Source organism: Chionomys nivalis, chromosome 7, assembly GCF_950005125.1.
Source record: "Chionomys nivalis chromosome 7, mChiNiv1.1, whole genome shotgun sequence".
NCBI classification, from domain to species: Eukaryota; Metazoa; Chordata; class Mammalia; order Rodentia; family Cricetidae; genus Chionomys; species Chionomys nivalis.
The window spans coordinates 86,236,288-86,261,128 of record NC_080092.1 but is presented as its reverse complement, the minus strand read 5'-3'; the positions used below and the strand labels follow the sequence as shown (position 1 = coordinate 86,261,128).

Below are 24,841 nucleotides of genomic sequence, written 5' to 3'. Positions count from 1 at the left end.
AGGGCATACCAAGGAGTATTACTTGAAAATAAATAAAACAATAAGAAATCCTAACCTTGTTAAAAATATCAATTAGTCTTTGTTACTATTAATAAAAATTTTGATTTCAGAGGTAATTCAATATAAAATATTTTATATACATTTATGAGATTTATGAGGCTACAAAGGAGTATCAATTTATAATGTACATAGTAGTTCAGTATATGTAAAATTTTAATTGTATTTTAAGTCGCAAAACAACACTTAAAATGCAAATATTCAATTTACTTAATATGTTAATCATAGATAAGAGAAGCAAAATTGTTTCATTAATGACACATAACTGAGTACGAGTAACAGTGTTTTCTTACATCTTAATATAGTAATTCTTCATATTTAAAGGTTTCTAAACAATGGATAGATTCATATGTAAATTTATAGATGAAAGTCTCAAACATGAGAAGATCAGAAATCCAAAGTACAAAATATGTTTTCATCTAACTTTATAAGTCAAAGATACCCACCCTCATGTCTAATGCACATTTTCCAAATAAAAAAGATACAAATAAAAAGAATAAGTGCAGATCAAAATGCTCTTTTTCTTTTTTGAGGTGGCTGAAGATCAGTTCAAATATTCTAATTTTTAAAAATCCAGTTCCTAGTTTTAGGTTATTTCTAAGTTACCATGGTTAGCCAAATAGCTAAAAAGAGAAAATTAAAAAGCAGAAAATAAGTAGCCTATAAAATACAAATGTACACTAAATTTATCTAAAGTTAATAATTACCAATTGATCTGGAAGTGCAAGTTTTAAAAGGGCAGAAATATAATTTAGTTTAAATTTAACTGATAAAGTAGACTCAAATAAATATGACTAGCAAATAAAGCCACTTTTCAAAACAATTATTATATCCTCAAAAGATGCAGAAATATTCATTTATTTCTAAACATTCCAGATAATGTGATGCATTAAGAAAGACTGCTTGCCAAGTCTACATTTCTTTAATTTTTTAAAAAGGGAATTTACTGATAAGGCTACTGCAATGGAAAGTAGAGATCCATTCTGGAATCATAATGTTGAAAAACAAATCTGACCTTCACGTTTACATATAAACCCAACAATAAAATGAGTTACAATAAAACTCATGTCTTTGCAATAAATGTTCTTTTTAAAAACACAAGAGATTTTTAAAGGTTCATGAAACAATACATAAAAGAACACAATTAAAGATTAAACAAATGCTTCTGATGCAAATTTCTTAATGGGTTTTCTGCTAACGAGGTGTTGGAGTCTATTAAGCTGCATTTCTTACCCTACAAATCTCAAAGTAGGCCTTACAGCTCAGAAACCATGGAACGTAAAAATATTCTGCTTCTCATACTCACAGCCTTTACTCTTCCTTCCCCATCTGACAACACTCTGCAGTTTGCTTCCCATGTCCAGGAGTATTCACTAGCCATGTTCTCGGTGCTAACACATCAGTAATGATCCACACTTTCATCTTCTCCAGCCAGCTCTTCTTACTGCCCAGAACTTACTATGACTCACAGGTGACACTTCTTCTAGCAGATGCTGATTATGGTCCCAATGCACAAGAGATGCTCCCAAAGGGGCTTATAGCTCCTAACAACATCACCTGCTTCCTTCTGTATCCACACAAGCAAGCACTGTTGTATTTGTTTTGAACATCTAATGACTTCAAGAAATATTATATAGACGAGATCTTTTCATTAGATTGCTTGACATGAAGTTATTTTTTCAGAATACTGCAGCAAATACAGATTGTACGATCCCATTTGAGAGAAATATATTTTTATACACGTTTTCTCTGTGGCGCAGTTTAGTTTACTCTTCTGCTAGAGAAAATTGCTGAAGAACTGTTTCTGAGGTTTCTAATGGCGTAGCGTTAACCAGAGTGAATGATTCACGGATGTTCTTAACATTCAGGAGTAACACGGAAGACTAACAGTGCAGCCCAGGTCCAGAGCTGATGAATGGCGCAGTGCTGCTGTTGTCATAGCAACCGAGAGAAAGGGGGGGAAAAGCAGCACCATAGAAGGAGCTGTGACATGGATTCTGGGAACAATTTATATTAAAAAGCTGTAAGCATCTTGTGCCTTAAAGCTACAAACTCCTCTGATCCTCTTTAGGAATCTAAATTCTTGAATTTCTGACTCTGAGTTGTGTAAATACACACTGCAAAAATGCAGTTACTATGTAAACAGCAACAAAAAAAACCTCACAACCTATAAGGCAATTTAAAGGATAAAATATAGTACTTTGGTAAGCTAACACATAAATCTGCAGTATCTTCATAATATATTAGCTCAGATTTTAAAATTAGACATTGATATAGCGCTACAGTATAAAAATTACCTAGAATCTAAGATAGCAAAAAAGTTGTTTTTAAATTCGCAGGTATATTCAGGTTAAATACCTTTTATTTAGAACGGTATGCATCAGATACACCAAAAACTGCAGTGTCATCAACAGCCTGACTCATAAAATAGCAGTTATACCAGCTTCAAAGAGAGATATGCCATTGGATTCGTTTTACATACAGGAAGGTTCAAAGATACCAAAACTTCACTAAAGATGCTTATTGCCTTCATTCACAATCAAAGAAATTGATTGTGAATTTCATAATTTTCATGTGATAAGGTTATTGTTCCACCCCATGCTTCTAAAGACCTGGAAAAAAAATTTCTTCTGTATAGCTTTTCTTTTCCTCTCAAGAATCCAGAAGAGTTCCTTGCCCTCCAGTGGATAGTAGGATAGCTTTCAAAAGGACGTATAGGAGAAGGACTTAAGAATGGTTATCAATATAAGGATTGCTGAAATGGTATTCTCCTCTGCAGTATTCCAGATATGGCCCTGAACTGAGCTGTGAGGGAAAATCTTTTATTAGACTCTGGGGCACAGACCATTGGGGCTATTCTATTGCATCTATTTAGAATGCAGTTGCATATTAAATCATTCTTTTTCATAACTAAGTGTTTCTTTTCCATTGCCAATTATATAATGGAATGTTAAGACACAATGTAAAGCAAAATAATTTGGAAATTAATGCACTATTGTTCTCTTTCACAGGCAGGCACTATGATAATGATTCTAGTATAAAATATGTATCTGTTGGTAAAAGATTCCTGATGCACTAATCTCTCGAAATGATAGTAGCCACATTAAATGTGACTAGGACTGTAGTACAGTATAAACCACATGCCTTCTGACTATAGCTGTAACATGAATTTGGTGCTTACTGATGTGGGAGGTCCTTCTGAATATGTGTTGTTTTTATTGGTTAATGAACAAAGGATCTGCCTTGGCCTGTGATATGGTAGAGTAGAGCTAGGTGGGGAAAACTAAATTGAATGCTGGGAGGAAGAAGGCGGAGACAGAAGTCATGTAGCCACTGCTGGGGACAGAGGAGCTGGAACCTTGCCGGTAAACCATGAGCATTGTGGGAAAGTATAAAATAATAGAAGTGGGTTTATTCAAGATGTAAGAGCGAGCTAATAGGTCAATCAGTGATTTAATTAATACAGTTTTGTGTGATTATTTCAGACATGGGCAGCCGGGAAACAAACGAGGTCTCCTACTACAGCTTACCAGACATCAGCATGGGTAGCTCAATAACTCCCATCACTAGATTTATCATCAGCAAAGTATGAGCAATAACATATTTTCTACCTTCTCCCTAAAGTTATTCTGATAACAGAATAAAATAAAACAATTTAATTCCAAGACCTGAAGTGCTATTTTACATAAAAATACCTAGTTAAGAAAAATAATTAAGATAAAAAGTAGAAATGAGCTTAAGTAGATTTTAATCAAAAATGATATGAAAAGTTAAATATTTTCTAGGATTGGCATTTTTTGAGAAGGGAGTGAAGAATGAGGGAAGTAAAGGGAGAAGGGGGAGGGAGGGAGGGACGGACGGACAGACAGACACACACACATACACTACATTGTGCAGGCTGGTTGGGAACTCACAGATACTATTAGCTTTTTAAGTACCTAGGATTGGAGATATACCATAGTACTTGGATTTCTATGCTAATTTTCATGTCTGATAGAATATTTAGAGTCATCATACTGTTTACACTTAACAGAGTGACTATTTCTCCTTATTCAGAGTAGATGAGGAGGCCTTGGAATACGGTTAAAGGGTTATTTGAGGTTAAACACTTAAGCATAATTCTATAGCCTGTCATGACATATATATATCTTAGAAAACAGTAATAGTGAGAAAATAAGACTGGTTTCCACAGAATGACAACATTAACAGACATACAAAATAAGGAACTTGCTTCAGATAATCTTAAATTACTTTTTACTTCATCTAACTAGTAAGGTCAAGTGAAAAGTGAGCATTCATGTTTAACTTGAAAATTTTACAGATGGCATTACTTGGTTCTGTGTTCCCACTGTAGTCTTCTATCTAGTAAGTCTTTAAAATGAAACATTATTGTCCTGGCTGATGCTGTGTCAATTTGACACAAACTGGAGTCATCAGAGAAGAAGGAGCCTCAGTTGAGAAAATGCCTCCATGAGATCCAGCTGTAAGGCATTTTCTCAATTAGTGATCAGTGAGGGAGGGACCAATCCAGGGTGGTGCATGCCCTGGACATGTGGTCCTGGGCTCTCTATAAGAAAGCAGGGAAGCAAGCAAGTAAGCAGTACCTCTCCATATCCTCTGCATCAGCTCCTGCCCCCAAAAACCTGTCCTCACTTTCCTCAGTGATGAACAGCAATGCTGAAGTGTAAGCTGGATAAACCCTGTCCTCTCCAACTTGCTTCATTGCAGTAATAGAAACCCTATCTAAGACAATTAGCATGTCCCATTAGCTATTTCTGAAGAAAATTCTCTTCAGTCATGACTTTAGAATATCAACAATTTAATACTTGGGGTCAAAGCACACACATGTTTTTCTCACAAAATGTCATTCTACAAACCAAGTTGAGGTGATCCATGTATTATCTAGATTCAGAATAGTTCTGAAAAAATACTGTAAACTTGGAAATCATTTACCCACTGTATTTATGCCTTACAGGAGCTGAAGGATGAGGATATGGTAGAGATATGTGAAAAGACAGCATTTAGGTTTTGTTTGGCTTAAAATGGTTTATTTAACTAAAAGGCAGAAAGAGATTTAAGGAGCATTCCCTTGACTACTAATTCCTAACTCCCTTGTTCAAATCCTAACTCCCAGATTCAAATACAGAGAATGGATCTAAATTTACATGAAATTCTCTATTTATGCCTGTTCTGTTTCCACTCCTCCCCCATTATAAGTTTTCTCATTGGGATGGTCATCAGAGATAAGTGTACCAGTGCTCCAAGGTAGACCAATATTGAGATCAGATGAATATATGAACTCTCCACTCTCACAGAGAAAATATCAGGTCTTTCTTGAACTGTTACAGTAATTCAAGCTTTGGTCAGATTTTTATGTGGGCCTACATCTTTCCTATAAATGGCTACAGCTCCAGATCAAGGAATTCAGCTTGCAACAGTGATAACAGATAAGAGAAACAAGCATGCTCAGCATGTGTGAGGCTCTTGCTTCAATCACCAGCACCCTCTCACACAGAGCACATATACTGTTTAAAAGTCATATAACACGACTGCCTACACATCAGAAAATTACTGAAGATCAATAAGAGAATAAGACACTTTCAACTCTGAAGGACAAGCTGTCAGGACTGGACATATTGAAAAGCAATTGTTTCATGAATGTTATGAATAACATTTAAGGTATTTCTGAAGATTCATTATGCTGTTTTCACTTTTTATGTTGCTTTTATAACCTAAATACTAAATAAAACTTTCCCAATCATGTGATAATACCTTTATGTTACAATTACAACACTTAAAATAGATCACTAGCTCATAAAGGCTCTTCTTGAATGGTTTTATTATTAAGTCCATATCCAATCCCAAGTGGTCAGCCCCAAACACATGTACAAAAGAACACCTACTGGGCTCAGTACACTGTATACATACATATGTAATTATAGAAGAGGCTGTAAATGAGAGGGAATGGGAGGTGAGAGATACAGGAGTTGGAAGAGCCTGCAAGGTGGAAACTGTAAATGAGTACTCAAGAAATTCTTTTTAAAAAAATCAACTTAAAAATGAGTGTATACTGGTGTACACAGATCAAATATACATATTCTCTCTTTGCTTACTTCATTAAACTAATCTGTACTTAGAAAATTTACCATATAATACAGATGTGTATTTAAGCAAATAACCACTATCAGAAACCAGAAACAGACTTTAATCAGAAACTAGGAAAACACAGGTGTTCAACCAACTCCATTATAACTCAAAGCACTGCTCACTAGACTGACAACACAAAGTCATCAAGCTAGTTTTTCTTTTTAATTTGTGCACATATGCTGAGGATGTAGATATATAATGCAGTAAGGGGATAATCAGATCAATTTTGAAAGACAGGATTTTGAATTGTTTTAACAAAATCCCAAATGAATATACATTACTTTTTCTATAAAAACAGTCAACTATTTTAAAGAGTATATAACTCAAATCTACATTGAATTTCACTTTTTTCTATTTATTGTAATTTTGTGTCCAGAATTTACATTGTAAAGTCTATCTGATAAATGGTTACTTTTAAATAAACTTAAATACTTGAAAAAAAAGCAGACTTTTGTAGAAAACTTGCTAATGGTAAATTTTGTGGTTTTCACAATTCATCCAACAACATGAAAGAATGGCTGTCATTTGGGAAAGGAATGGTATGTTTATAATAAAAGGTAGCTGAATGAAAAGTCTTTTAGAACACTCTGCCCTCTGGTGTTTAAAAATCTTATCAGAGGGATATTTTTTCATGAGCTATGTTTATTGCTCTTAGTTGTTGAATTTGTCAATTTGGTTTAATACTGTAAAAATTGTACTAAAAACCTAGTATATTTTTTGTTAAACCTTTCACAATCCCATACTATACTGTACTGCTAATAATTCCTTTTGAATTATGGGTATTTACTTGCCCTTTGTGAAATGGCTGACATCAGGTAGTTCTTAAACCCACATTTGGCATTTTAAACTCACATTCTACAGCAGGTGAACATAAAGCAAGCAGGAAAGGACAGAGTCACTGAAGCATAAAAACAGATTTCTAGGAATGTCACATAAAACTGTAGAGGATTTTATGAGGAATGAGGGATTTCCATCTTCCTATAATTTTCCTGGTATTTGTCAGGTTACAAAACGGTATCTACCTCTTAGAACCGTCATGTTGCTGCTAAAAATGGATCCAAGGGAATCCGTGACCATGTGATGGAGAACTTTTCTACCTGGTAGGATTTCTTTTATTGCATCTCCTTCTCCCCTACACATTTACATTTTGAAAAAGTTTAGCTCTCATATCTACTTATTAATTTAAACAAATCAGAAGTTCAAGAAAAATGAATTGTCATAGTTAAGTTAAAAAACATCCCTCAAAACAAATAAAGAGGTCTAAATAATATGGAAAGAAACATTTTATTTATTTAATTAACATTCTTTGATTTATTTTACATACCGACCACAGTTTTCCCTCTCTCTTCTCCTCCTGTCCCCCTCCTACCACCTCCCACTTACCCTCCTCCCCGGCCACTCCTCCTCTGTCTCCATTCAGAAAGGGGCAGGCCTCCCATGGGCTTGAACAAAGCATGGTGCATCAAGCAGAACCAAGCTCCTCCCCCTGCATCAAGGCAGGGCGAGGTAATCCAGCATGGGGAACAGGTTCCCAAAGGCCAGCTAAACTCTAGGGACAGGTCCTGATCTCACTGCTAGAAACCTTACAAACAGACCAAGCTACACAACTGTCACATACACGCAGATGGTCTAGGTCAGTCCCACGCAGGCTCCCTAATGGTTGATTCAAATAGGAGTCCATGAGCCCCCAGGAGTTAAGGTCAGCTGTCTCTGTGGGTTTCCCAGGTCATGACCTTGCTCCCCCAACTCCCCGGCACACATACTCCCTCTTCCTTTCAGCAGGACTCATAGAACACAGCCCAGTGCTTTCTTTTCTTTTCTTTCTTTCTTTTTTTTTTTTTAAATTTTAAATACTGAGTTTCATCCAGGGTTATGAGAGAGAATTTTACAGATCCACAAGCAGATAAATACAATGCTATTTTACAAATAAGTCGCCCCCAGGACTCTAGAGTTGGCTCAGCGGTTAAGAATACTAACTGCTCTTCAGAGGACCCAGATCCAATTCCCAGCTCCCACATGGCAGCTTACAACTGTCTGTAGCTCCAGTTCCAGGGGAACCGGCATCCTCATACAGATGTACACCAATGCACATGAAATAAAAATAAATTATTTAAAAAAGAAACAAGTAAGTCATCCCCAAATCATACTTACATAACTGTCAAAATAAGCAATCGGCACAGAAAGAAAGTCTTTACAAATACTTCTGTATTCCTTTCAGCCTCAAGTACTGTCATCTTCACTTTATATGTAAGCCAACAGAAACTCAAAAGAAACCAATCTACCAAACCTAGACAGTGAGCTTGCAAATAAATGTGTATGTACTTATTTAAAATAATTTTTAAAAAAATCTAAACTTATTATAAAAACATTACAAATTTTTAAAAAGTCACATTCTATTACATTTATTTAGGTGGGTGGAGTTGGTGATGATATGGCATGCATGTGGGAGTCAGGGGATAATTTTGGGGAACTGGTTCTTTCCTTGTAGGAAGCCCAAGAAACCTTGAGTGAACGTGTAAAGAACAGATGAAGTCCTGAGAGAATGTGTACGTTTGACATGGGTCAGTGTACAGGCACCTCCTACAGAGACACTAGCTAACTCCTCCCCACTGTGCTGGACCGAATAAACAGACTGAGCTTCTGCACTGCTTCAGTAGTTGTGCTACTCTCCATCAGAGTGTAGACAAACAAAACAACCCAAGCTTTTCTGTGTGTGTCTGTGAGACTTCCTTTTTTTCATTCATTTGCCACACCAGTCAGGTTCCACACCCAAGCTGTGTGGATCAAAGCATCTTCTACCATGTGGGTCTAAGGGATCAAACTCAGGTCATGGGGTTCACAGCAACCACCCTCAGCTGTTGAAACATGTCTGCCAGCCCATCTGTATATGGAATTCTGACCCATATTTTTGTCCAACTAAGCTCTTGACTATAATACAGTTCTCTGAAGTCCAGAGTTATAAGCCATATCTCCACTTCACTATAGATAGCTCATAAAGACAAATAGCAAACACATAGTACATTCTTTTACTGACTATTTGCCCCCTGGAATTTTGTCTGCCCTAATCCCGCAGATATCAATTAACTAACTAACTTTTGGAGAGTGGATCTCATTATGTAGCCTGGGATGGTAGCAAACTCATGATGTTCCTGTCTCAGCCCTTTGAGTGCTTGAACTATCCTGATAACTGTTTGATTCCCTAAGGTTGACAGGCTCTACTAATGTCCTGCTACTCTGCCAACCCTACTGTGCAGGGTTTCTTTTAAGGACTTCATAACTATGATCTCACTAACTTGCCCCTCCATCTCAGGTCCTAGGTGTCCTAGTTTGATCCTTCATTTGCTACAACTCTTAAAAGAAATAGTGAACAAATCATTTCTACAATTTAGATTTTAGATAAAGAGACATAAAAATGTAGAGAAAAGAAACTATGAGGCAATAGTTGAGAATTTTAGGAGGAAAAACAGATGGTTTAGATAAAAAATGAAATGTAGCTTATATATTATTAATTATATAGAAGCATCCAAAGAAATAAATATGATTACCCACCAATTTTTAAATTTAGGGAGAGGAAAGGTGTAATGATATTTCATTTATACTTTAATAAATAAAGCTTCCCTGAATAAATAAAACAGCCCCATTGGTCAGCCTTACAGAGCAGACAGTGGTGACACACACCTTTAATCCCAGTAGCCACACTAGTTTGCCACAGAAACCAGGCAGTAGTGATGCACACCTTTAATCCTAGCCCTGGTGAGGAGTATAAGGGGGGAGAGGAGACTCAATCTCATTCTGGGATTCCTGGAGGCAGAATCGCCATTTTGGACTGAGGTAGAGGTCAGAGCCAGCGGCTGGCTGTTTTATTTTTCTCACCTTCAGGCTGAACCCCAGTATCTGTCTCTGGGTTTTTATTAATTGTGTGACAGAAAGGAGTGCTAGAAATTGAACCCAGGGCATCATGCTAATTTTTCACTGAGCTACATCATGCCCAGCTCTGATAAAAAAAATTGTGTTCAAAAAGGGGCATATACAGAGACAAAAAAGAATCAAAGACACAGTAAAAAAACCCTTTAATTATACTGTCGAACAAGAAAAAAGTGCCAACTGAGAAGAACTGTTTTAAGATAGCAAAGAAAAGATTGCGGGGATATTAAAAAAAAAAAAAACAATCAAACCATGAGTAAGGGAAAGACTGACCCACTGCATAAGATAATAATGTAGTAATTCTTGTTTGTAAACTTGCATTTTATAATTCATCTTTATGAGCTAAACTGTCGATATTAACTTCTTGATATACATATTATCTTGCTTGACCCATAAAATATAGGGCAAAATAACAATAATAAATACAAAGAAGAAAACATACTCAGAGAAAACAAATGATGTGACCAGGTTCATAAAGCTAAGTAGCAGAGCTAGTCAGAGATTCACCCCAAGAATATCTGACTCCAAAGTTTTTCCATGACAAACAACATTCTGCTTCAAGTAACAGACAGAAAAATTACAACTCTTGTACAAAGCTGACAGAATAACAGTTGTGAGCCTTATGCCAACTTTAACTGCAAAATGAAGAACAATTTTGTATGATAACCTGATACACAATATCACAAAAGACTGCCCAAACAACAACCTTACACAAAGGCTATCACAACCCCACCCTACCCCCCCCCCCCCCAGACACACACAGATACTTCTCTAAGAATACTCCTTCAGTATTAGCTACTCAGGGGTGGAGTGGTACCATTCCTTTTACTCCGTGTGGCCATGGATCATTGTTGGGGAATATTATTTTAAGATGTGTTATTGGTGTTTATGTTGTGGAACATTTGTTTAATGATGTAAAGATGTGTTATTGCTTTTGTTTATGCTCATTTGTTTAACTCTGCAAAGCTGTGATTCTTTGCCTGTCTAAAACACCCGATGGTCTAACAAAGAGCTGAACAGTCAATAGGGAGGCAGAAGCAAGGATAGGCAGGGCTGGTAGGCAGAGAGTATAAACAGGAGAATCAAAGCAGGAACAATGCGAGAACAAGGGAAGGAGGACGTCAGGGGTCAGCCAACCAGCTACATAGCAAGAGATGGAGTAAGAAGGAAAGAAAAGGTATACAGGAATAGAGAAAGATAAAAGCCCCTGGGCTAAACATAAATGGAATAATTTAAGTTAAGAAAAGTTGGCAAGAAACAAGCCAAGCTAAAGCCAGCCATTCATAACAAAGAATAAGCCTATGTGATCTATTTGGGAGCTATGTGGTGGACCCCTCAAAAAGTCAGAAGAGTAAAATATAACAGTTCGTTGTTTTAAAATTACAAAATTCTTCACAGACTTTGAGAGAACAATAATCAACTTTATATGGAAAAACAAAAAAACCCAGAATAGCCAAAACAATCCTATACAATAAAGGAACTTCCAGAGGCATTACCATCTCTGATATCAAATTCTATTTCAAAATGAAAAACAGCTTGGTATTGGCATAAAAAAGAGACGTTGACCAATGGAATCGAATTGAAGACCCGGATATTAATTCACACACCTATGAACACCTGGTTTTTGACAAAGAAGCTAAAATTATACAATGGAAGAAAGAAAGCATCTTTAACAAATGGTGCTGGCATAACTGGATGTCAACCTGCAGAAGAATGAAAATAGATCCGTACTTATCACCATGCACAAAACTTAAGTCCAAATGGATTAAAGACCTCAATATAAATCCAACCACACTGAAGCTGATAGAAGAGAAAGTGGGAAGTAGATTGCACAGGAGACCACCTCCTACGTATAACCCCAGTAGCTCAGACAATAAGAGCAATAGTGAATAAATGGGACCTCCTGAAACTGAGAAGCTTCTGTAAGCAAAGGACACTGTTAATAAGACAAAACGGCAACCTACTGAATGTGAGAAGATCTTCACCAACCCCGCATCAGACAAAGGTCTGATCTCCAAAATATAAAAAGAACTCAAGAAACTAGACATTAAAATTCTAATAACCCAATTAAAAATGGGGTACTGAACTGAACAGAGAATTCTCAACAGAAGTTCAAATGGCCAAAAGATACTTAAGGACATGCTCAACTTCCTTAGCTTTCAGGGAAATGCAAATCAAAACAACTTTGAGATACCATCTTACACCTGTCAGAATGGCTAAAATCAAAAACACAAATGATAGCCTATGCTGGAGAGGATGTGGAGGAAGAGGAACACTCATCCATTGCTGGTGGGAATGCAAACTTGTGCAACCACTTTGGAAATCAGTGTGGCGGTTTCTCAGAAAATTGGGAGTCAACCTATCTCAGGATCCAGCAATACCACTCTTGGGAATATACCCAAGAGATGTCCAATCATACTACAAAAGCATTTGTTCAACTATGTTCATAGAATCATTATTTGTAATATCCAAAACCTGGAAACAACCACTCAATGGAAGAACGGATAAAGAAAGTGTGGCACGTCTATACATTAGAGTACTACTAAGCAGTAAAAAACAATGACATCTTGAATTTTGCATGCAAATAGATGGAAATAGAAAACACTATCCTGAATGAGATAACCCAGACCCCAAAATATGAATAGGGTATGTACTCACTCATTAGTGGGTTCTAGCCATAAAGAAAGGACATTGAGCCTATAGTTCGCGATCCTAGAGAAGCTAAGTAATAAGGTGAACCCAAAGAAAAACATATATAGATCCTCCTGGAAACTGGAAGCAGACAAGATTGCCAGGCAAAAGTTGGGAGCATGCCGGTGGGAGCTGGTGTGGGAGGAAGGAGAGAGGGGGAGAGAAGGGAGAAGGGGAGGCTTGGGGAGAGCTTGGGGAGTGGGATGGTTGAGATGAAGGAAGGACGGATATGGGAGCAGGGAAGAAGATATCTTAATTAAGGGAGCCATTTTGAGGATGGCAAGAGGCTTGGCTCTAGAGGGGTTCCCAGGTGTCCACGGGGATGTCCCCAGCTAGGACCCTGGACAGTGGAGGAGAGGGTGCGTAAACTGGCCTTGTCCTGTAGTCAGACTGATGACTACCTTGAATATCACCATAGAACCTTCGTCCGGTGACAGATGGAGACAGAGACAGAGACCCACATCAGAGCACTGGACTGAGCTCCCAAAGTCCAGTTGAAGAGCAGGAGGGAGAATATGAGCAAGGAAGTCAAGACCACGAGGGGTTGGTCCACCCACTGAGATAGTGTGCCTATTCTAATGGGAGCTCACCAAATCCAGCTGGACTGGGCTGAAGGAGCATGGGATCAAACTGGACCCTCTGAATGTGGCTGACAATTGGGGCAGTCTGAGAAGCCAATGACAATGGCACTGGGATTTGTCTCTACTGCATGTACTGGCTTTTTGGGATCCTATTCTATTTGGATGCATACCTTCCTAAGCCTGGATGGAGGGGGAGGGCCTTGGACTTCCCACAGGGCAGGGTATCCTGCCCTCTCTTAGGATTGGAGGTGGAGGTGGAGGGGGGAGCAGGAGGGAAGTTGGAGGAGGGGAGGAAGTGGAAATTTAAAAAATAAAATAAAAAATCCCAACCCCCCCCCCCAAAAAATAAAATTACCAGTGTAATTTTCTTCACTTCTCTTTAAAGCTTCTCCTTCCCTGAAGTACTTAGACCAAACTCAGTTTACCACAGCGTGCATATTCCCAATGCAATGCTATTTTCCCCCAGATAAACTTAATTTTTAGAAGTTCTTTCTCTGACCATTGCTAAAGATTAAGGTGCTCCTTCAAGTAAACAGCCAATGTAACAGTATTAAGAGGCAGTGGTGGCTCAGGTATGAGGGATCCTTCTTTTACAGGTGGGATTAGATTCTCATAAAGGAGTTCTCATGCAACATCCTGTTTTTTGCTCTCATCGTTACCATGTGAAGACACGAGGCCCCTTCCTTCCAGAGAACGTAGCAACTAGATAACCTAGCCTGGGAAGCAGAGAGTAACTTTCCCCAGACAACTAACCAGGCCAGTACCTTGATCCTGAACATTCGGGCTATGAGAAAACAAATTTCTGTTATTGTTTCATTATCAGCACAATAGACAAAGACAACCTTTATTTTGTCTTAATGTTCTCTATTAAGGAAAATAATACTTAAAAAGAATAGAATAAGCATCATAAAGAGGTCACTGAAGTACAAGTTATAAGGAAAGAATTTAAAATATATCAAAATCTAGGCCAACACAATTTACATTAGACAGTTCTAAAAGAACATGAAGAAATGAGCATGTAAATACTAACAGTAGTTTTATAAAATCATACAAGAAACTCAGTGAGCTATAGGTCCAACGGATGTTAAAATATGGATATAAAGTCTTTGCAAGAAAAAATTGCTCACTCTAAGTTAATATAGGGTTAAAAAAATAATTATAAAATATAATTCTAAAATAAAAATGACCTCCTATTGTGCTTTTTTCTAAAATTTATTTTAAAAAATGGACAGGATCTTTTAAGTCAGCCAAGGTTGGGGCTGAAATCACAACCCTCCTATCTCAGCCACCTCCGAGCGCTGGGATTACAGGTACACATCATCGGTGGTCACAGCTTTAGCACTCTCTTAATATTAAGCAGGTCTTAAACAAAATAGTTAAAGCTAGAGAATATTATGTGGAGTACTTTCCTGAATCTACAAGGTGCGGATAAGCAGAAAGAGGCTACTTTATACCATACTATTCTAAAAGAAACAGTGCAAATGGATTGCAGTAACTAAGAAACATATTTCATCCACGGCAATCAGAGCAGTGATGACGACTATTCAAGAACAAACAGACTCTGCTAAAAACGAAAGTGTTTAGACAGAGGCTGCTGTTACCCACATAGACTACTGTGTAGACTGAATTTCCTCATATATGTAAAGTGCTGAGTGCTGTCCAGAACACAGTAATAGCTCAATAAACATTATATATAATTACTGTAACTACCTCTATAATTAGCATTTGAAGGTTAAGAAAGGCTTAATTAGTGAAAGGTTTACCTGCAGCATCTGTTGATTCTGATGACTGCAGGTATATCTGGTTCTGTGGTTATTAGGCTGGTTGCTAAATTTTTCTTGTGTCGATTTCATATTGTTTTCTTCCATCTTTTGATGGTGTGCTCTAGAACTGTATACTATATTCTCATAATTACTAGTAGTAGTGACTAATTCATTTCTTGTCTTTCAAAGTTGCCTTTTATTTACCTCCTTTCCCGTTTTCATTTTTCACTATTACCATTCTTCTTAAAGACTGTACCTGCTTAGTCTTTGCCAGAAAGTAGTGGTTTTAATCTAGTAACATTTTTGATTAATTTTAGTCACTTCAGCTTTTATTTTGTTGACAACTTTTTTCTATTTAATCCTTCATATTTTATCTCCTTATGTTAAGTACTTAACTAATTTACTTTAATGACTTTCTTATTACTAATAAAGCATTCAAGGTAATGACTTCTAATATGGCCCCAATGGGAACATTTCCTAACTTCTAATATTTACACTAAACTCCTGTATTTTTTAAAAACTTTTGTTTCTATTTTTAACTCAAAACTTATTTTAAAACTCTGTAAGCAGGAAAAGAATTATTCCTTATTTATGGTTGTTAGATTCCAATTTTATGTTTACTTTCTCTGAAAATATACACTACACAGATTTTGTTAAAACTGATTAAATCACTGATTCTTAGAAACAGTTTAGTGTATAAATGAATTTTTTTCATAAAAAGTTCTATAATTAACTGAATGATTTAACTATTATTCAGATCTCCCATATTCTTTATTCACTGAGTTATTCTGAGGCTTGAAATGTCCCTCAAATATAAATTCATCAATTTTCTTTCTTATTGTTAATAATGTTTGCCACACCCAGTGTTTTTTTTTAAACATCTTTACAGAATTATAATTCACATACCATACAATTTATCCTTCCCCCATTTAAAACAGGTTTTGTATATTCACAGACTTGTGGAACTATCACCATAATCTATGCTTGGGACATTTTCATTAACAGAAAGTAACTCACACTCTTAGGACTAACTTGACATACTCGTCTCTGTTGTACTAGGAAATCACTAATTGTTATGTTCAGTATCTATCTACTCATGATGCTTCATAAACTAGAATTTCACAAATAATTATATGACATTTTGCAACTGGATTATTTTATTTAGAATGAATTTACAAGACTCATCCATGCCACAGCACGAGAAAGTAAATCGTTTATTGCTAATGTCAAACAATATGGCTATAACACATTCTCTTTCATTTATCAGCTAATGAACATCCAAGCTGTTTGTCTCTAATGATCATTCCTCTTACTAATTTGGTTCTGGTTTGCTTCGATAATGCTGACTCATGAATACTGAAACTATTTATATTGAAGAAAGTAATAATTCCCAAAATTCTTTTAGTAGTGAAGGACTAAGTAAATAATCTCTGTAGGGCCAGAAATACTTCCCATTTGCTGTTCCTATCACTGAATTAACCTTGGGATTTAGAGCAGGTGGGTCTTCATATTACAAAGATGTTGAAAAGTCTTCATATATTTATTTAATTTAATATTACAAAAATTAAAAATGGGAAGTTCAACAGTTATTAGGGATGACGTTTAGACTGCCATTCGTGCCTATTACATTTTTAAATAGATTATGCTGGACTCAGTGGGGCTCATACCTTTAAGAAACAGAGAGGTAAAATCAGGAGGATTAGGAGTTTAAAGCCAGCCTCAGCTACATAATGAGTTTGAGCTTAGCTTGGATTATATAAATCTCTGTCCTCTACCCCACAAAAAGAATGTATATGGCACCTAGAATGTCAACGTTGTTTCTAAAATTCAAAATATGTACTCATATGATATAGTATGTTATGTCTAGTAAGTCAGACTGTATGGACTAACACATCAGGTCTTTAATAATTTTCTTAGAATGCCTATGAAACTAAGCTGCATGTCCATATTTATCCTTCATTTTATGCAAAAGCTAACATTTGATCAATATTTAGTATTGCTAGGAGGTATGTCTAATAAATCATATTTAATGTTCATATCAATCCTAATAAAATTCACACTCATACATCTTAAATTTCATTGTTCCCTAAAACTGCAAGGTAAGGAAAAACTGTCGACATATACATCAGATCATGTAGACTAATTTAATTTATAGGCCTTTTTTTAATGTCAAAAGAGCTTTAAGGTGATTCTTATGGAATATTTTTAAAGTAAGTAAATGTGTCAATCTGATACATGACAAAAACAATATTTTGTCTAGAGCCAGTATTTCAAATGTCCAAGCTTAGCATAATCAGATCATTTATTATGCCTTACAATTCATAATGCACTGCCTAATCTACTTGATGTTAGTATCTGAAGATTAAACATCAAGAAAGTGGAAGGGCGTTCAAAGTTACATGAAGGTCACCTTCTAAAAGCTCAGAAAGCCTATTTAATACAGTTGATAGAAATTCAAGTCTGAAGTCTTAGACACTGACAGTTGTGGCTAGCATTTTACAACCTACTCTAGGTTAGATACCAACTTATAAAGTTTATATATTCTCATTTATTTCTTACTGTTCTGAGGCACATATGCTATTATCTTTATTTTTACAAACAAAGGAAATTAAGTTTAAATGAATTTGAATAAGATTACACAGCAAATTTATTATACCACCTCATGGAGTTTTCAATTTCCCAGAGGGTAAAAATTACAAACATTAAAAAGGACATGAATTAAACTTATGTTATCACTTTCCCACTTTTAAGTAGTAGTTATATTTCTCTACCATGTATGTCTTTACATTTATGTATAATCAGTTTATAACATACATGGATCCATATTACTGACAATTAGCTTTTCATTTTTATATGTAAACAACACTATATATGCATGTATATAAACATAAATTTCCAAACTCTTTCAAGTTTATTTGTAAAGTTCAGACTAAAGTTGTTTGTATTGATGTTTATACACATTAGGATAGGTAAATGGCATAAACTAAATAGAAATGAATCAATTAACTCTTTAATAGCTATAGATTAAGAAATACCAAGTCTTTGTGATACAGTTAATAAGAATCTGGCACAAATTAGAGTGTCTCTGCACACCCTTCCACATCTCTCCCATTACACAACAATATATAATCAACCAACTGAACAGTGACTCCTATTCAAACTTAGGTCTTTTAGTTTTCATTTACTGCTTCAACCATCTGGCTTCATCTTTCTTGTTTTTTTTACAAAAATGTAAATAAGATACAAGAGCTAAAGGGCAAGTATTCAACTTATCTAGTGCTCAGTTTTCTTACTGGTAAAAGACTTTTTCCTAGCTGCATTATTTTTGACAAATTTTCAAGTTAGCAAGCATTTACCTCTCTGTGACTTAGTTAACTTGTTTGTAAAATGAAGATAAATGTAAAACTATATAGTGAAGCATATACCATATAGAAGACATTCATGTAAACATTTCTAATACTTTTCCATTGTTCAATAAAAATATTATTTCAAAACATATACAATTTTTTTTGTTGATTGACTGGATCTCTAAATGCAGTGCACTCTGGCCTGGAACTGACTATATAGCCCAGACTGGCCACGAGCTCATGATCCTGCCTCAACTTCCTTAGGGCTAGGATTATGTGCAAATTCACTCCACTCAGTTCCTCAAAAATATAGCGTTTAAAGTTCCACTGGCATCTAATATTAAAGGCAATTTTTCAAAAAATTCTCACCAAACTCAAAACAATCTTGTTTCAATAATGACTGCTAACACTAGTATCTAAGATTTACCAAACATGGTTTTAAGTTAATGATAACCAGTGCATCACCATAAGACACAACCGTATATCTATTTTATAGAAGCACACAAATATGGAATGACTAAATCAGACTTGGAATATAAACTTAAGCAGTCTTACCATTTAGCCTGTGTCTGAACTGCTTTTGCTATATCAACTTATGCTTGTACAGAATAGAGCAATGCATCTACACATTTAAAAGTTATTTTCACGCTCTAAGCTATTTGTATCTTTTAAAGTAACCGTTTGTTATTCTCACTCTTTACAAAAAAGTAAAAATATCTGAAAAATGTAATTCTTTCTGCAAACAGGTCTTCACATACATCTGTGCAAAACCACCCAAAAACAATGACATGAAAAGGTTACTCCTCTGTAATATCTTACTATGACTACGGAAGTACTCTTACAATCACAGTAGGCTCCTGACCACAGCTAAAACATCGGACTCCTCCCATACTCTTGAATTCATTTTCTATTAATCTCTCCTCTGACACACTCTGTTAAACCACATTTGAGCTCTTTAGAGTTTCTGAATATGCCAAGCTCATTTCTGTCTCAGGATTTCTTGTACTGTTTGCTTTGCCTACAAGGCTTACACTCCAGATCTTCCCATAGCTCTTCCCCTAAATCCTGCTCCTTTTTTTCTTCCTCTTGCATTATTCCACCTAACTCCATTTCTACCCCAATTTTTCTGCATCCCATTCCCTACTCATACCTTCATAGTACTTGTTATTATTTAAATTATCTTACTTATTGGTTATATCGCCCCTCCCCTCCTTAAAAGGGTCTATGTAGCCTTGGTTGTCCTGGAACTATGCAAACCAGGCTGGCCTCAAATGCACAAAGATCTGCCTGCCTCTACTTCCCAAGTGCTGGGATTAAAGGTTTGTAAAACCATTCCCAGTGGTTATATATTTCTTATCAGTCTCTCACATAACTGAAATATAAAAACCCTGAAGCAAGATCTTATCTTTTACACTTCTATGTTTTATCTAGAGTAGTACCTCATTTAGTTCTAAATAAATATCTAAATTAAAAATAATTCTTAAAAAATTATTATGTGTATATCCCCAAAACAGGAAAGCAAATATTAGAAAGCAATAAAAGAAATAAAACAGGCTAACTATTTATTATGTTTGGTAGGTAATATGCACATAAATAATACTTAGAAGTTTAAATGCATAGAAATAGATAAATTAGTTAATTTTAGCCCCAATGGATTCATTAAATTTGTACCCTTTGGTATGTACCTCTGGAGGGTATTTCTTTATTGTCTGTAATTTTAATTTCTTTTAACTTTCTTTTTATTTATTTGTAACAAAACATAATTAGGAAAAGGGTAACTGATAAGCAATTTAATAACCAAGGTTTTTTTTTAATTTTGAAATATTTTCACTTATTCCTTGTTGAATAGAAAAAATTATCATCTGCCTTACTTAGAAGAATAAAAGCCAAGGAAACATTTTTTACAGAATCTTCTTTGAGGAACATAGTCACTTCATTCAGAAGCTTTGAAATTCACTCTCAATCTTTAATTCTTAGGTTTTGACATCCTTCAGTTAAGTAAAACTTTATGAGACTTTTACATGCTGTAAACACTATGAAATTAACACTCAGCAGTTCATACACGTTATTAGTCAACTATACCCTAACTTTCTGCGCCATGACAGAACCTCTGGGATAGTAAGTTACTGATTATGTTATTACATTTATTTATCTATTAGCAAAGATATCTTATTTAGATTAGCATTGAAATTGACATAAGCAAAGCAGGTAGGTACTGAAGAACCCAGGCAATCCAGCTTATTTATCCTACCCGAATTTTTTGTGTTTTTTCCAAGGGGTGTGAAAAAAAATGAAACACAACATACAAGAACTATCAGGTTTTGCATTTTTTGGGTTTTAGTAATGACACCTTTTACTGCAAAAAGGGAGGATTTCTGAGCAATCAGTTTATTCTTGTCACACTATGTTAACTATGTTTTAAGTTATTTAGCCAATTTTTTGTTTGTTTTGAATTTTTACTTGTTTATTTGTTTGAGACAGAGTTTCTCTGTGTGTAGCCTTGATAGTCCTAGAAATTGCTCTGTAGATCAGGTTGGCCTCAAACTCACAGACATCCACCTGCCTCTGCCTCCCAAGTGCTGGAAATAAAGGTGTGCACCACCACTACCAAGCCCTATTTTACCATTTTTTTTTAAATCTAATAATCTGTGTCAATACTTTGACTCATTCAAGTTACTTCAAAATGCATAAAATACAGTAAGCAATGTAAAGAGGTCAAACTTACATTTTATGAATACAGAATAATAAAATTTTGGTGAAAATTATAAACATTAAATGCTCCATTCTATTTAGAAGAGTCAAAAAGTATCATTTATCCTCTTCCTCTTACTATTTTTCTTGACCTGTCACGACAACTAAATGTCCCTACTATATATAGCTCAAAAGCAGTCACAAAGGAAACAATTAACATGCCCTTACATTTCATGCCTTTATGCACTCAGAATCCATCAATACCAGTCAACTGACAACTACCAAGAGTATCCTGCCTAAAACGGCACAATGAAATTCATCATTTCATGTAATTAAAATATACTAACATGTTTTTGTTTTAAGACTATATTGATAATGTCAGAGGAATCCAACAACATGACCCAGGCTTACATATTTTCACATGGAAATATTCTTCAGTTATATCTTAAAATTTCTTTCTTGAAAATGTTGAGGATAAAAGTCCATTTAATAAGGATCTAGTTCCAAACCTAACATAAACTGCATGAACAATACAAATCATGAGATTGTATTTAATGTCAGTGCTATTGCAATCTACAAATCACAATAAATATCCCAAGAAGTTGTAATGGTCTATAGAGAAAAAAAAATCTACGTCACATTTAAACTGTAGCAATGAAATCTTCAAATAATGATTTCAAACAAAAACATGGCTAATACCTAAACGTTTGCTGAACTGTCAAGCTCTAATAAAACTAAAATTACGATGTCTCCATCTGTTAATGTGACAGGAACAAGCTGATAAAGTCAGAACAACAGTGTATTCTGGCAAAACTAAGAACTTCCTGAAAACCTAGAAAAATATGTCCACAACAGATGGGTCACTTAGAAATGAATACAACAGTCTGTCAAACCGAGTACTGTTCTAATTCTCTAAATTAAAATCAGTAGGAGCTCCACTTTCTAAGTCTCGTGGCACTAGGAAGACCAAAGGGGAGGAAATCTGAAGATGAACATACACACATCTGATGTGACCTAGCGGGTCATACTCTCAGGTTTCCTGTCAAACATACTAAATTCAGGTAAATTCCTTACCAGTTAACTTCTTCACAGGTTGGAGCCGAACACTGATAGACTGATGTGTGAGTAAGGGGGAGGATGGAAGAGAGCGAGACATGCCCTCCATAATCCGAATGTGCTGCATACCTTCACTCACTGCAAGTGGTGGAACAGCGTAGTCTGGCTCAAAAGCACAGTCGCTTTCTGTGGAGATGCCACCTGTTGAAAGGAAAGAATGGTATAAAAAAGCTGATGAGAAAAGGATTTTTAATTCTTTACAAAATGTAATCTTCTAGGATGACTCAGAATACTATTTCTCTCTCTTTCTAACACACACACTGCAGAATATTTGTTTACACCGTCATGATGTGTCTTGGCCAACGGGTTTTCTGATTCGTTTAATAAAGAGTTGAATGACCAAAAGCTAGGCAGAAAGAGGTTAAGTAGGACTTCCTGGGACAGAGAGGAGTCTGGGAGGAAGAAAGGACTCAGAGGAAGCAGAATGTACAGGAGGAGAGGTAAAAGTTACTAACCATGTGGCAGGATGTAGATTAATAGAAATGGATTGATTTAAGTTATAAGAACTACTTAGAAACAAAGTTCAGCTATAGGCTGAACTTTCATGATGAATAAGAAGTCTTCATGTCATTATTTGGGAGCTAGCTTGTGGGACAAAGACTTTTGATACATATATATGGTGTCTACTGTGGGGGCACATATTTCCACATAGGACCTGAGAAAGCTTTTTTTTTTTTTTTTTTTTTTAAAGTACCAAACATGCAAAAACGGAGCTAGACAGGACTTCCTAGTCTCACATTTTCTCAGAGATATGGCTCCTGGCCTTGCCTGCAGGCTTGATCCAGCCAGCGCCATATGCAGAGTAGTGCAGAAGGTTTAAAGGCTTGGCTCATGCAGTCAAAAAAGGCTGCAGGCATGCAATAAAGCAATCTAGACCAAGGGACCAAGAAAACCTTTAAACAGATACAGAAAAAAAAAAGAGTATAGTCATTAAAAACAAACAAATAAATAGTTAAAAAATAATAAAGTCTTTACAAAGAGTAAACTACTATAAAAAGGTAAGCCATGTAAGGAGGGGAAATATTAAGCACAGGGAGTTTGAATCTTATATGGTGCTTTGTTAATTTTGAATTTTTGTAATTTTAATTAACAGAGAATGGCAGCTGCTGAGAGACAATGGATTATGGAAGGAATTGAATTAAACCAGCCTTTATACTTTAGGGATGTCTTGGCAGTCGAATGAAGTTTCTGTCCCACCCGGTCCTTCAATGGTTCAGTCCCAAAGAAAACAAACAGAGGTCTACATTAATTATAAACTGATTGGCCTATTACCTCAGGCTTCTTACCAACTCTTATAGCTTATATTAGCCCATAATTCTTGTCTGTGTGAGTCATGTGGCTTGGTACCTTTTTCGGTGAGGCAGTCACACCTTGCTTGCTCTGTGTCTGGCTTCCTCTGTGTCTGGGTGATGACTGCAGACTGAAACTTCCCTCTTCTCATAATTCCTGCCTCTACTTCCTGCCTGGTCGCCCCACCTATACTTCCTGCCTGGCTACTGGCCAATCAGCATTTTATTAAAAATAATACAATTGACAAAAGACCATTGTCCCACAGCACTTCCCTCCCTTTTTATTTTAAAACAAGAACTCTAAATCTAATAGCATTTGTTTAGTTTTTCTTATGATCATCTGGGCCATTCCTTCTATTGGAGATTTCTCAGAGGGGTTTCCTTGGTCAAACCTGAGTTTTCTTAATGCAGAATGAATGCACAGTCCCTTATTTCCTGTGGAAACAAAAGCAAAACCTCTTCTCCAAATAACATATCTTTTGACTTAAATTTTAAAGTCAAAGTATTTTTAAAATACATATTGGATTAATCCAGCAATATTTATAATCAAATGTCTTTTAGCAGCTTTTGCTCCTTCCTTACTCATCAAACAATTTAAAGACAACACAATAACACACAGTATCCAGACTCTCTGTGTATTTTTATCTTTACATGGCTTTATTTTAACCTATTTTTTATTTTTAATTTTTGGCTTTTTGAAACAGGGTTTCTCTGTGTATCTTTGGCTGTTCTGGAATTCACTCTGTAGACCAGGCTGTTCTTGAACTCACAGAGATCTGTGTGCCTCTGCCTCCCAAGTGTTGGGATTAAAGGTGTGTGCCACCATACCTTGAATTTACAGAGATCCGTCTGCCTCTGCTTCCCAGGTGTTGTAATTAAAGGTGTGTGCCACCACACCCAATTATTCTCTTTTTTTCTTATTCTATTTTGAGGATTTTATTTTTTTTTCTTTTTTACATATATTTCTAAACACACTGTAAACTGTTTAAAGGCTTTTTTGTCTGAAACTATCTTTACTATATCTCTCTTTTTGACCACATGAGTCTTTAATTTGCTAAGCAATACGGCTAGGATTAAAGCCCTGGCTTTGATGGGTAGATCCACCCCATTCCTTAGCTTTCTGAGAGACTAGCCTCATGGCAGAGGTACTGGCCAGAACCACGTTGAAAAGCCACAACTCCATGGCATTTCAAGGTCTCTGCCACCACCAAAAAGTATGCATTCAGCTTTTTATC

At 35.8% G+C, this 24,841-nt stretch overlaps 1 protein-coding gene across 6 annotated transcripts in view; it reads right to left on the bottom strand.

Annotated features, from left to right (window-relative positions):
- Nucleotides 1-24,841, bottom strand: part of Tanc2 (tetratricopeptide repeat, ankyrin repeat and coiled-coil containing 2) — a 312,553-nt gene that overhangs the window by 181,226 nt on the left and 106,486 nt on the right. For 3 of the 6 annotated variants that reach the window (XM_057773318.1, XM_057773320.1, XM_057773319.1), the window contains exon 4: nucleotides 22,276-22,458. In XM_057773318.1, the coding sequence (XP_057629301.1) occupies nucleotides 22,276-22,458 (183 nt within the window). Of the gene's footprint in view, nucleotides 1-1,363; nucleotides 1,576-22,275; nucleotides 22,459-24,841 lie in introns of those variants that run through there. The other 3 variants (XM_057773322.1, XM_057773323.1, XM_057773321.1) reach the window with 2 other exon arrangements.